At 47.8% G+C, this 14058-nt stretch overlaps 1 protein-coding gene across 1 annotated transcript in view; it reads left to right on the forward strand.

Annotated features, from left to right (window-relative positions):
• Window positions 1–14058, forward strand: part of LOC137372634 (mucolipin-2-like) — a 65796-nt gene that overhangs the window by 32694 nt on the left and 19044 nt on the right. The window contains exons 8-9 of the mRNA XM_068036597.1: window positions 3695–3807; window positions 5767–5916. Coding sequence (XP_067892698.1) covers window positions 3695–3807; window positions 5767–5916 — 263 coding nt within the window. The remainder of the gene's footprint in view (window positions 1–3694; window positions 3808–5766; window positions 5917–14058) is intronic.

The following is a 14058-nucleotide window of genomic DNA, read 5'->3' on the forward strand; positions in this document are numbered from 1 at the left end:
TCCATCTGTACAGGACATTGGTGAGACTGCACCTAGAGTACTGTTTACAGTTTTGGTCTCTTTATTTAAGGAGGGATATACTTGCATTGGAGGCAGTTCAGAGAAGGTTCACTAGGTTGATTCCTGGGATGATGGTCTTGTGAGGAAAGGTTGAACATGTTGGGCCTATACTCATTGTAGTTCAGAAGAATGAGAGGTGATTTTCCTGAAACATATAAGATTCTGAGGGAGCTTGACAGGGTAGATGCTGAGAGGATGTTTCCCCTTGTGGGGGAATCTAGAACATGGGATCAGTCTCAGAATGAGGGTCAGCCATTTAGGTCTGGGATGAGGAGAAATTCCTTAACTCAAAAGGCTGTGAACCTTTGGAATTCTCTATGGATACTCAGTCATTGAGTATATTCAAGACAAAGGTCAATAGATTTTTGGATGCCAAAGGAATCGAGAGATATGGAGATAGTGTGGGAAGATCAGACACAATCGTATTGAAGGTGACGTGAGAGTGATTGCCCTTGATATCAAGGCAGCATTTAACCGAGTGTGGTATCAAGGACCCCTAGCAAAATTGAAATCAATGGGAATCAAGAGAAAATTCTCCACCGTTTGGAGTCATACCTAGCACACAGAAAGATGGTTGTAGTTGTTGGAGGTCAATCAGCTCAGCCCCAGGATATCATTAAAGGAGTTCCTCAGGGTAGTGTCCTAGGCCCAGCCATTTTCAGCTTCTTCATCAATGGCCTTCCCTCCATCACAACGTCAGAAGTGGGATGTTCGCTGATGATTGTACGATATTCAGTACTATTCGTAACTTCTCAGTTACTGAAGCAATCCGTGTCCATATGCAGCAAGACCTGAACAACATTCAGGCTTGGGCTGATAAGTGGCAAGTAGCATTTGTGCGACACAAGTGCCAGGCAATGATAAACTCCAACAAGAGAGAATGTAACCATCTCCCCATGACATTCAATGGCATTACCATCGCTGAATCCCCCACTATCAACATCCTGGGGGTTACCATTGACCAGAAGCTGAACTGGAGCAGACACATTTTTTTTTATTCGTTCATGGGATATGGACATCGTGGGCTAGGCCAGCATTTATTGTACATCTCTAATTGCCCTTGAGAAGGTGGTGGTGAGCTGCCGTCTTGAACTGCTGCAGTCCATGTGGTGCGGATATACCACGCTGCTTTTAGGAATGGAGTTCCAGGATTTTGACCCAGTGACAGTGAAGGAACGGCGATATAGTTCCAAGTCAGAATGGTGTGTGACTTGGACGGGAACTTGCAGGTGGTGGTGTTCCCATGCATCTGCTGCCCTTGTCCTTCTAGGTGGTAGAGGTTGCGGGTTTGGAGGGTGCTGTCGAAGGAGCCTTGGTGTGTTGCTGCAGTGCATCTTGTAGATGGTACACACTGCTGCCAATGTGCATCGGTGGTGGAGGGAGTGAATGTTTGTGGATGGGGTGCCAATCAAGCGGGCTGCTTTGTCCTGGATGGTGCTGAGCCTCTTGAGTGTTGTTGGAGATGCACCCATCCAGGCAAGTGGAGAGTATTCCATCACATTCCTGACTTGTGCCTTGTAGATGGTGGACAGGCTTTGAGGAGTCAGGAGGTGAGTTACTTGCCTGAGGATTCCTAGCCTTTGACTTGCTCTTGTAGCCACGGTATTTATATGGCTACTCCAGTTCAGTTTCTGGTCATTGGTAACCCCCAGGATGTTGATAGTGGGGGATTCTGCGATGGTAATGTCATTGAATGTCAAGGGGAGATGGTTAGATTCTCTCTTGTTGGAGATGGTCATTGCCTGGCACTTGTGTGGCACGAATGTTACTTGCCACTTATCAGCCCAAGCCTGGATATTGTCCAGGTCTTGCTGCATTTCTACACATAAATACTGTGGCTACAAGAGCAGGTCAGAGACTGGGAATTCTGTGGCGAGTATTTCACCTCCTGACTCCCCAAATGCTGGCCACCATCTACATGGCACAATTCATTAGTGTGTTGGAATACTCTCCACTTGCCTAGATGAGCGTGGCTCCAACAACACTCAGCAACATTCAGGACAAAGCAGCCCGCTTGATCAGTCTCCCAATCCACCACCTTAAACATTCACTCCCTCCTTCACCGACACACAGTGGCAGCAGTGTGTACCATCTACAAGATGCACTGCAGCAACGCACCAAGGCTCCTTCGACAGCCACTTCCAAACCTACAACCTCTTCCACCTAGAAGGACAAGGACAACAAATACATGGGAACACCACCACCTGCAAGTTCCCCTCCAAGTCACACACCATCCTGGCTTGGAACTATATCGCCGTTCCTTCACTGTCGCCGGGTCAAAATTCCATAACTCCCTTCCTAACAGCACTATGGGTGTACCTACCTCACATGGACTGCAGCGGTTCAAGAAGGTGGCTCACCACCACCTTCTCAAGGGCAATTAGGGATGGGAAATAAATGCTGGCCTGGCCAGCGACACCCGCATCCCATGAAACGAATATAAAAAGAATGGTGGAGCTGGCTCGAAGGGCCAAATGGGCTACTCCTCCTATATCTTATGTTCTCACGTTTTAAATGGTACAGAACTATCTCCATTCTGCTTTCTTGAACTGCAACAATTGAAAATTTTAGAACTGAGCTGAAGAGACTTTTATTGGGTGAAGGGATTGTTTGCTGCGTGTCCATCATCTTTCGTAGATGGAGATATGCCAACCCGAAGGGTATTATGGCTTACACAACCAGAGCGGGTAAATGGAATTAAAACACAGATCAGCCATGATCTAATCGAATGGTGGAACAGTCGCAATGGGCTGAATGGCCTCCTCCTGTTCCTATGTTCCCATAACCAATTAAATGGCATTTTGTATTGGGTTAGACGGCAGACAATTGGTTATTCTTTGAAGCCTCGCAATGACAAGGTGCCAAGCTCTCTTTCTTGTGCTCCTGATCACTTTGAGTGCATTGGAAGGTCATTTAGAAACCAACAACTATTTGTGCACAGAGGTGTGGTGCTGGACGTGAAAGACACAAGAGTTCGGCACAGTGGCGCAGTGGTTAGCACCGCAGCCTCACAGCTCCAGCGACCCGGGTTCAATTCTGGGTACTGCCTGTGTGGAGTTTGCAAGTTCTCCCTGTGTCTGCGTGGGTTTTCTCCGGGTGCTCCGGTTTCCTCCTACAAGCCAAAAGACTTGCAGGTTGGTAGGTAAATTAGCCATTATAAATTGCCACTAGGATAGGTAGGTGGTAGGGAAATATAGGGACAGGTGGGGATGTGGTAGGAATATGGGATTAGTGTAGGATTAGTATAAATGGGTGGTTGATGGTCGGCACAGACTTGATGGGCTGAAGGGCCTGTTTCAGTGCTATATCTCTAAAACTAAATGTTCAAGCCCTTCATGTGCCATCAAGAACTGCCATAATAATAGTACCCACAGGTGCTAAGTGGTTAAGTTGGCTGTAATGTCCATGAATATTTGTATCAGTCCTGTGAAGCTGGTGGGTGGACCTACCCCACATGGACTGCAGCGGTTCAAGAAGGCAGCTTACCACCACCTTCTCAAGGGCAATTAGGGATGGACAATAAATGCTGGCCTGGCCAGCGACACCCACATCCCATGAATGAATAAAAAAAATTATATAATCTCAGCACACAAGTATTATATGATGAGCTATTTATATTGCTTTATTCTTCCAGTCTCAAAGAACACTCACTATATCCTGATCTTTGATGCCTGTGTCATGTTGATCTGCTTGATGTCACTTGTCCTCTGTACTCGATCTATTATCCTTGGTCTCCAACTACACAAGGTATCTATGAACTGCATCTTTTGACATACAGCTGCTCTTTGCATTAAAAGTTTCTCTCTACTTAAATATTCCGACAAGTCTGTTCTGTAGTAACTTACTTTAATATTTGCAATCACACAACAATGTTTGGCTTTAGTCTTACACCATGTTTCAATCTCAACATGTATTTTACAGTAGAATAAAATGATCAAAGAAGTTTGCCATTGGCATTGATTTGGCCTTATCATAAACTCCCGACTGATTTTAAATGAGTTGTTATTCAGTTCTTCGGCCTGTAGATCTGACAAATCAGAGATCGACAATTGGCAGTAAGAATCTCTCAGCAAGCCCAGTGGGAGCAACTTCACCAACTTCACCAGACTGCGCTGGTTGAAGATGGTGGCTCACCGCCACCTTGTCAAACACAACTAGGACCTTTCATGACCTCAGGACACCCCAAAATGCTGTACAGCCAATAAAGTAATTTTCAAGAGTAGTCTCTCTTGTAATGCAGCAGCCAATTTGCACACAGCAAGCTCCCACTAACAGCAATATTCTATTGGTCAGTTTTTTGTGATCTTGATTGAGGGATAGATATTGGCCTAGGACACCCGGGTTAACTCCCCTACCCTTCTTCAAAATAGTGCCATGAGATCTTTTACGTCCACCTGAGAGGCCAGATTGGGTGTTAGTTTGATGTTTCATCTGGAAAGCAGCACCTCGAACATTGCAGCGCTCCCTCAGTGCTGCACTAGGAGTACCAGCCTGGAGTTTTGTGCTCAAGTCTTTGGAGTGGGATTTGAATCCATAACCTTGACTCAGTGGTGAGAGTGTTACTAACTGAACCATGGCTGAAACATGTGGAAGGAGAGGTGCTGGGTTTCTGCTAGTTTAAATTGTCATGTTCTTTGCATTTATCGTGACCTTTGTCAGGACAGGGAAGATTTATTTGCTCTGGCGTGACTGGATGGTATCCCGCGGCATCCCTACCCTTGCCAAATGGAACAGCAGAACCCTAGGAAGCGTATAAAGAAAAATACGGGAAGTGTGCGTAGAATAGATAGAACATAATAAACTGGAACTAAAGGAAAAGTCATTTTTAACCAGAGAAATACATGGTTTAGAATGGGACAAATAGAAATGTTTAAAAATTTGTTTTAAATTATTTATATAGAACCTTCGACAATAACAACCTGCATTTATATAGAGCCTTCGAAAATGACAAACTGCATTTATATAGAGCCTTCGAAAATGACAAACTGCATTTATATAGAGCCTTCGAAAATAACAACCTGCATTTATGTAGAGACTTTGACAATAACAACCTGCATTTATATAAAGACTTTGACAATAATAACCTGCATTCATATACAGCCTTTCACAATAATAACCTGCATTTATATAGAGCCTTTCACAATAATAACCTGCATTTATATAGGGCTTTTCACAATAATAACCTACATTTATATAGCACCTTTCACAATAATAGCCTGCATTTATAATAATAACAACATTTTCATATCTGTAGCGCCTTTGTAACCCGTCGAGCCTGTTCTGCCATTCAGTGAGATCCTGGCTGATCTGCGAGCTAACTCTAGATACCTGCCCTTGCCCCATACCCCTTAATACCTTTGGCTAACAAAAATCTATCAATCTCTGTTTTAAAATTAATAATAATTGATCTATCATCAATTATCATTTGCGGAAGACATTTCCACACTGCTATCACCCTTTGATGTAATAAACCAACCCAAGGTGTCTCACGGGAGCGATTATCAAACAAACTTTGATACTGAGCCACATAAGGAGATGTTAGGTCAGATGGCCAAAAGCTTGATGGCAAATGTTATTGGCTACTGGCTCCTGTGAAACACCTTGGCCGGGTCTACAATGCTAAAGGCGCTTTATAAATGCGCAATACTGTTGTAATTTAAGAAGTGCTGTTGAGGATTGACAGTAGCTTTTGTCTTATTGTTGCAGAGATTTGTCACTTTCTTCCTGAAGCGATACAATCAGAGCATGTGCTTATCCGATCATTTGGAGTTTTTCAATGGCTGGTACATCTTGATTATCATCAGCGACCTGATGACCATCACTGGCTCCATAATGAAAATGGAAATAACATCAAAGGTATGAAAATAATATTGTCACAGTTTATACAGGACGTGATGCACATTTTCCCTGTCGTGTCTTTCCTTAGACTAACCCTGAGTATCTTCTTTTTGTGAAGGGTATCTATATTCACCCCAGCTCTCTCTCTCACACACACACAAACACTCATTCATTCATTCACTCACTCACTCACTCACTCACTCACTCACTCACTCACTCACTCACTCACTCTCAATCACACTCATCTCACTCACTCATTCACATACACTCACTCACCCCCTGGGCTGGATTTTAAAGCTCCCCCGACATCGGCGGTCGTGGCGGGGAGGGGGCCGGAAAATGCCTGCGGCAGAGGCCCGATATTGCCGATGGTGGTGAGGCCTCATGCTGGCCCCTCCTCCCCCCGCCTGCTGCTCGGCGACCGGAGCAGAATTTACATATCCGTCCCACTGCGATATTGGTGCCGGTGGCCAGCACTCCAGCACCTTCGGATCTGCGTCTGGAGATCCGGTGCAGGACACTGGTGGGGAGAGGGGAGCAGGAAAGTATTTCAGTGCGGGAGGGGAGCGGGGTCAAACTGATATGATTGGTGTAGGGGGTGGTGGGAAGGGGTGAAGTTAAAAGTTTATGAACTTTGTTGGGTGGGGGGGGGAAGGTCAGGTTCACAAGGTAAGTATTTTGCAGAGGGAAGTGGGCAAGGAATGAATTGTATAGTTCTTGGGGGGTGGGAAAGGGTCTAGAAACACTTATTTAATTTTTTAAAATACATTTTAAATGACTATCTTTTTAAAAATTTAAATTAAATGGAAAGGCTCAAAACACTTTAAAAATGGCGTCAGCACCTGCGCAGTGGCACCTGACGCCATTGCCGGAGGACGGACCGCCTGCACCCCCACATCATCGGGGTGGGCAGTTTGCCCCGGCTGTTTCTATGAGCCACCGCGCTGAATATCGCGGAAGCTTCATGACATGTGCTCTGCACAGGCGGACCGCCATTTTTGAAGCTTGCTGCCGATCTCTACGGTGAGCATATAAAATCCAGCCCCGTTTCTAAAGCTCTCCCACCCTCGCTCTCCTTCTCGCTTTTGCCTTAGCCCTCTCTCTCTCTCTCTCTCTCTCCCTCGCTCTCTCTCTCTCCCTCGCTCTCTCCGCGCGCTCTCTCTCTCTCTCTCCCTCCCTCCCTCGCTCTCTCTCTCTCTCTCTCCCTCGCTCTCTCTCTCCCTCGCTCTCTCTCTCCCTCGCTCTCTCTCTCCCTCGCTCGCTCTCCCTCGCTCGCTCTCCCTCGCTCGCTCTCCCTCGCTCGCTCTCCCTCGCTCGCTCTCCCTCGCTCTCTCTCCCTCGCTCTCTCTCCCTCGCTCTCTCTCTCTCCCTCGCTCTCTCTCTCTCCCTCGCTCTCTCTCTCCCTCGCTCTCTCTCTCCCTCGCGCTCTCTCTCTCCCTCGCGCTCTCTCTCTCCCTCGCGCTCTCTCTCTCCCTCGCGCTCTCTCTCTCCCTCGCGCTCTCTCTCTCTCTCTCCCTCGCTCTCTCCCTCGCTCTCTCCCTCGCTCTCTCCCTCGCTCTCTCCCTCGCTCTCTCCCTCGCTCTCTCCCTCGCTCTCTCCCTCGCTCTCTCTCCCTCGCTCTCTCTCCCTCGCTCTCTCTCCCTCGCTCTCTCGCTCTCTCTCCCTCCCTCGCTCGCTCTCCCTCGCTCGCTCTCCCTCGCTCTCTCTCCCTCGCTCGCTCTCTCTCCCTCCCTCGCTCTCTCTCCCTCCCTCGCTCTCTCTCCCTCCCTCGCTCTCTCTCTCCCTCGCTCTCTCTCTCCCTCGCTCTCTCTCTCTCCCTCGCTCTCTCTCTCTCCCTCGCTCTCTCTCTCTCCCTCGCTCTCTCTCTCTCCCTCGCTCTCTCTCTCTCCCTCGCTCTCTCTCTCCCCCTCGCGCTCTCTCTCTCTCCCCCTCGCGCTCTCTCTCTCTCCCCCTCGCGCTCTCTCTCTCTCCCCCTCGCGCTCTCTCTCTCTCCCCCTCGCGCTCTCTCTCTCTCCCCCTCGCTCTCTCTCTCCCCCTCGCTCTCTCTCTCCCCCTCGCTCTCTCTCTCCCCCTCGCTCTCTCTCTCCCCCTCGCTCTCTCTCTCCCCCTCGCTCTCTCTCTCCCCCTCGCTCTCTCTCTCCCCCTCGCTCTCTCTCTCCCCCTCGCTTTCTCTCTCCCCCTCGCTCTCTCTCTCCCCCTCGCTCTCTCTCTCCCCCTCGCTCTCTCTCTCCCCCTCTCTCTCTCTCTCTCTCCCTCTCTCTCCCTCGCTCTCTCTCTCTCTCCCTCTCTCTCTCTCTCCCTCGCTCTCTCTCTCTCTCCCTCGCTCTCTCTCTCTCTCCCTCGCTCTCTCTCTCTCTCCCTCGCTCTCTCTCTCTCTCCCTCGCTCTCTCTCTCTCTCCCTCGCTCTCTCTCTCTCCCTCGCTCTCTCTCTCCCTCGCTCTCTCTCCCTCCCTCGCTCTCTCTCCCTCCCTCGCTCTCTCTCCCTCCCTCGCGCGCTCTCTCTCCTTCGCGCTCTCTCTCTCCCTTGCTTTCGTTCTTCTCTCGCTTTCACTCTTGCTCTCTCTCTCGCTCTCCCTCATTCTCTCACACTCTCCCTGCTCTTACTCACTCTCACTCACTCTTTCTCACTTTCTTATTCTCATACACACTCTCTCATTCTCTGTCTCATTCTCTCTCTCACACGCTCTCTTGCTCACTCTGCCTGGGAGGGTAATGTAATTAATTCTACAGGCCTTTACCAAGTTAATGCCAGTGACAGGAAGGTGACTGTGACTCAGTTATGAGCTTTGGTGATTGGGGAAAGTGAGTAATATTTCTGTGCCCCGTCACTACTGCGGATACATTGAGTATGATCGGATACATTGGGTATGATCGGATACATTGAGTATGATCGGATACATTGAGTATGATGCATCCATGTGTAGTTTCCTCAAGGTTCAATCAATTTCCAGGATGGCCAAGCTCCAGCGAGGGATGATGGGTTGGATTTTGATGAGAAAATAATGGCGTCTGAAGGAGGCGTGCCATTATTGATGTGGACACTGCCAACAACTTAATTCACCCTTTGCTAAGAGTTGACCTTATTTCCTTATCAGTCCTTCCTCTGTTTATTTTGCAGTCCTTGAATTTCCTTGGTTAAGGAGATAGACTGTTGGTCCTGTTATTCACCAAGGTCTCAGATGCTCCATTGCCCTCGTTGCCCCATTATCAGCTCACACTTGCAAGGCAAAAGGTTTTGAGCTGAAGGGTGTCGGAGAAGGTCTAACGTTGAGAGAGAGCTCCCTCCAGAGAAATCTGGGCAAACATCACTGCACAGGTGGATAGTGTCTGGTGGATTACCAAACAACTTGCAAGGTGTTTTTAATCTAGGGAGCGTTCTCTGACACCCAGGTATCCTTTGCCAACCAGATTTACTCGTGTATTTGTCCTCTTGAGAAACATCAGACAAAACCATATTGTCCTCTTCTGGAGGAATGGGTTGAAGAAATGATGAAAAAGAATTCTATTATATCCTTAAATCAATACTCCAAGTGATTCCAAAAAGTTTTGATAAACCTGTATAAAACACTGGTTCGGCCTCAACTGAAGTATCGTGTCCAGTTCTGGGCACCACACTTTAGGCAGCTTGTGAAGGCTTTAGAGAGGGTGCAGAGAAGATTCATGAGAATGATTCCAGGGATGAGGAACACCAGTTACGTGGATAGATTGGAGAAGCTGGGGCTGTTCTCCTTAGAGAAGGTTGAGAGGAGATTTGATAGAGGTGTTCAAAATCATGAGAGGGCTGGACAGAGCAGATAGAGAGAAACTGTTCCCATTGGCCGAAGGGTCGAGAACCAGAGGACACCAATTTAAAGGTGAATGGCAAAAGAACCAGAGGCAACATGAAGAAAAAGTTTTAATGCAGTGCATGGTTACGATCTGGAATGCACTGTCTGAAAGAATGGCAGAGGCAGGTTCAACTGTGGCTTTCAAAAGAGAATTGAAGGGGAAAAAATTGCAGGGCTATAGGGAAAAGGCAGGGGAGTGGGACTAGCTGAATTGATCTGGCAGAGAGCTAGTGTGGGTTCAAGGGGCTGAATGGCCTATTTCTGTGATGTTGCCATTCTATGTCCTATAGAATTTGTTCCATCTGGCACAGGCTGCTAACCCAGTAAGTCAAAACAAATTTCCTTTCAAGGTATCAGTGTGGCTGTTATTTGTTATTTAGTTGAGTCCAGCAAGGCAAATGGAAAAAGCTTAAACTCGCCAACGTTTCTCCCAAAACACCTCAGCGGTGAGTGCCAGTCAGTCCTTTCCCTGGTTTTGGGAAAGATGTTTCAATAATAAGGAATTGGATGAATACTTGAAGGGAAAACAATTGCAAGGCTATGGGGAAAGGGTACAGGAGTGGGTACAATAGGATTGCTGTTTCCAAGAGCCACACGAACATGATGGGCTGAATGGCCTCCTTTTGTGCTGTATCGTTCTCTGAAGATGTAACATTGCTGTCAGTCAGATACAGAAGTAACAAAGGCAGTTTGAAAACAATCATTAACTCAACCCAAGCAGCATTTCTTTATTTCTTTCACAAAATTCTCCTGCTAAACAAATCTCTGAAACTAAAGAGTTAGACTGTTCTGTAAAATCAGAAAGTGCCAGATGAGGTCAGGAATGTTGACGGCCTTGGTTCTGCTACTTTGTAATTCTCAAAAGTACAGGGTGTTATAGTCCCATCTTAGACCTCCAGTTAGCGTTCACAGATATGGGGGATAGGAGTCTGGTAAAGGAGGCCATTAAAGAAATTGAGGCTAGAGGTGGAAAAAACATTAAATTATCCTTGAGTGGGGAAAGGGCTGCAAAGTTAGTGGGGAGAAGGTGGCGTAGTGGTATTGTCACTGGACTAATAACCTAGAGCCCGAGGGTATTGCTCTGTGGACATGGGTTCAAATCCCAACACCGCAGCAGGTGGAATTTGAATTTAATTAATAAATCTGGAATTAAAACGTAGTCGAATGATGGCCATGAAACCATTGTTGATTGTTATAAAAACACATCTGCTTCACAAATGCCCTTTAGGGAATGAAAACTGCTGTCCTTAGATGTGATTCCAGACCCATAGCAATGTGGTTGACTCTTACATGCCCTCTGAAATGGCCTAGCAAGTCACTCAGTTGTATCTAACTGCTACAAAGCCAATAAGCAATGAAACCAAACGGATCAACCTAGGCATTGGAAATGACAATGGCAAACCTAGCCCTGTCAACCCTGCAAAGTCCTCCTTACTAACATCTGGGGGCTTGTGCCCAAGTTGGGAGAGCTGTCCCACAGACTAGTCAAGCAACAGTTGGACATGGACATAGTCTTACTCACAGAATTATACCTTACAGACAATATCTCAGAAACCACCATCCCCGGGTATGTCCTGACAGACCCTGCAGAGGTGGTGGCACAGTGGTACACAGTCAGGGGGGAGTTGCCCTGGGAGTCCTCAACATTGAGTCTGGACCCCATGAAGTCTCATAGCATCGGGTCAAACAGGGACAAGGAAACCTCCTGCTGATTACCGCCTACCGCCCTCCCTCAGCTTATGGATCAGTACTCCTCCATGTCGAACACCACTTGGAGGAACACTGAGGATGGCAAGGGTGCAGAATGTACTCTGAATGGGGGACTTTAATGTCCATCACCAAGAGTGACTTGGTAGCACCACAACTGGCCGAGTCCTAAAGGACATAGCTGCTAGACTGGGTCTGCAGTAGGTGCTGGGGGAACCAACAAGAGGGAAAAGCATATTTGATCTTGGCCTCACCAATCTGCTTGTCACAGGTGCATCTGTCCATGACAGTATTGGTAGGAGTGACCACTGCACAGTCCTTGTGGAGACGAAGTCCCGCCTTTACATTGAGGAGACTCTCCATCGTGTTGTGTGGCACTATCACCGTGCTAAATGGGATAGATTTCAAACAGATCTAGCAATGCAAAACTGGGCATCCATGAGGTGCTGTGGGCCATCAGCAGCAGCAGAATTGTACTCAACCACAATCTGTAACCTCATGGCCTGGCATATCCCCCACTCTACCATCACCATCCAGCCGGGGGGACCAGCCCTGGTTCACTGAAGAGTGCAGGAGGGCATGCCAGGAGCAGCACCAGACAGACCTCAAAATGAGGTGTCAACCTGGTGAAGCAACAACACAGGACTATCTGCGTGCGAAACTGCGTCAGCAGCATGCGATAGACAGAGCTAAGCGATCCCATAACCAACGGATCAGATCTAAGCTCTGCAGTCCTGCCACATCCAGGCGTGAATGGTAGTGGACAATTAAACAACTAACTGGACGAGGTGACTCCATAGATTTCCCTATCTTCAATGATGGGGGAGCCCAGCACATCAGTGTGAAAGATAAGGCTGAAGCATTTGCAACAATCTTCAGCCAGAAGTACCGAGTTGATGATCCATCTCGGCCTCCTCCTGAAGTCCCCAGTATCACAGATGCCAGACTTTAGCCAATTCGATTCACTCCATTTGATATCAAGAAACGACTGAAGGCACTGGATACTGCAAAGGATATGGGCCCTGACAATATTCCAGCAATAGTACTGAAGACCTGTGCTCCAGAACCTGCCGCGCCCCTAGCCAAGCTGTTCCAGTACAGCTACAACACTGGCATCTAGCCGGCAATGTGGAAAATTGCCCAGGTATGTCCTGTACACAAAAAGCAGGACAAGTCCAACCCAGCCAATTACCGCCCCATCAGTCTACTCTCAATCATCAGTAAAGTGATGGAAGATGTCATCAACAGTGCCATCAATCAGCACTTGCTCAGCAATAACCTGCTCAGTGACACTCAGTTTGGGTTCCACAAGGGCCACTCAGCTCCTGACCTCATTACAGCCTTGGTTCAAACATGGACCAAAGAGCTGAACTCAAGAGGTGAGGTGAGAGTGACTGCCCTTGACATCAAGGCAGCATTTGACCGAGTATGGCATCAAGGAGCCCTAGCAAAACTGAGGTCAATGGGAGTCAGGGGGAAAACCCTCCGCTGGTTGGAGTCATACCTAGCGCAAAGAAAAATGGTTGTGGTTGCTGGAGGTCAATCATCTGAGCTCCAGGACATCACTGCAGGAGTTCCTCAGGGTAGTGTCCTAGGCCTATCTTCAGCTGCTTCATCAATGACCTTCCTTCAATCATAAGTTCAGAAGTGGGGATGTTGGCTGATGATTGCACAATGTTCAGCACCATTTGCAACTCCTCAGATACTGAAGCAGTCCGTGTAGAAATGCAGCAAGACCTGGACAATATCCAGGCTTGCGCTGATAAGTGGCAAGTAACATTTGTGCCACACAAGTGCCAGGCAATGACCATCTCCAACAAGAGAGAATCTAACCATCTCCCTTTGATATTCAACGGCATTACCATCGCTTAATCCCTCACTATCAATATCCTAGGGGGTTACCATTGACCAGAAAGTGAACTGGAGTAGCCATATAAATACCCTGGCTACAAGAGCAGGTCAGAGGCTAGGAATCCTGTGGTGAGTAACTCGCTTCCTGACTCCCCAAAGCCTGTCCACCATCTACAAGGCACAAGTCAGGAGTGTGATGGAATACTCTCCACTTGCCTGGATGGGTGCAGCTCCAACAACACTCAAGAAGCTCGACACCATCCAGGACAAAGCAGCCCGCTTGATTGGCACCCCATCCACAAACATTCACTCCTTCCACCACCGATGCACAGTGGCAGCAGTGTGTACCATCTACAAGATGCACTGCAGCAATGCACCAAGGGTCTTTAAACGGCACCTTCCAAACCCACGACCTCTACTACCTAGAAGGAGGAGGGCAGCAAATGCATGGGAACACCACCACCTGCAAGTTCCCCTCCAAGTCGCACACCATCCTGACTTGGAACTATATTGGCGTTCTTTCACCGTCACTGGGTCAAAATCCTGGAACTCCCTCCCTGACAGCACTGTGGGTGTACCTACCCCACGTGGGCTGCAGCGGTTCAAAAAGGCAGCTCACCACCACCTTCTCAAGTGTAATTAGGGATGGGCAATGAATGCTGCTCTAGCCAACAACGGTACATACCATGAATGAATTTTTAAAAAATTGGTCTATAATAAAGTAAATAATGGTAAACTCTTTCTAGTGGTAGGAGGGTCAGTGATCAGAGGAAAC

This window comes from Heterodontus francisci, chromosome 8, assembly GCF_036365525.1.
Source record: "Heterodontus francisci isolate sHetFra1 chromosome 8, sHetFra1.hap1, whole genome shotgun sequence".
Classification (NCBI taxonomy): Eukaryota; Metazoa; Chordata; class Chondrichthyes; order Heterodontiformes; family Heterodontidae; genus Heterodontus; species Heterodontus francisci.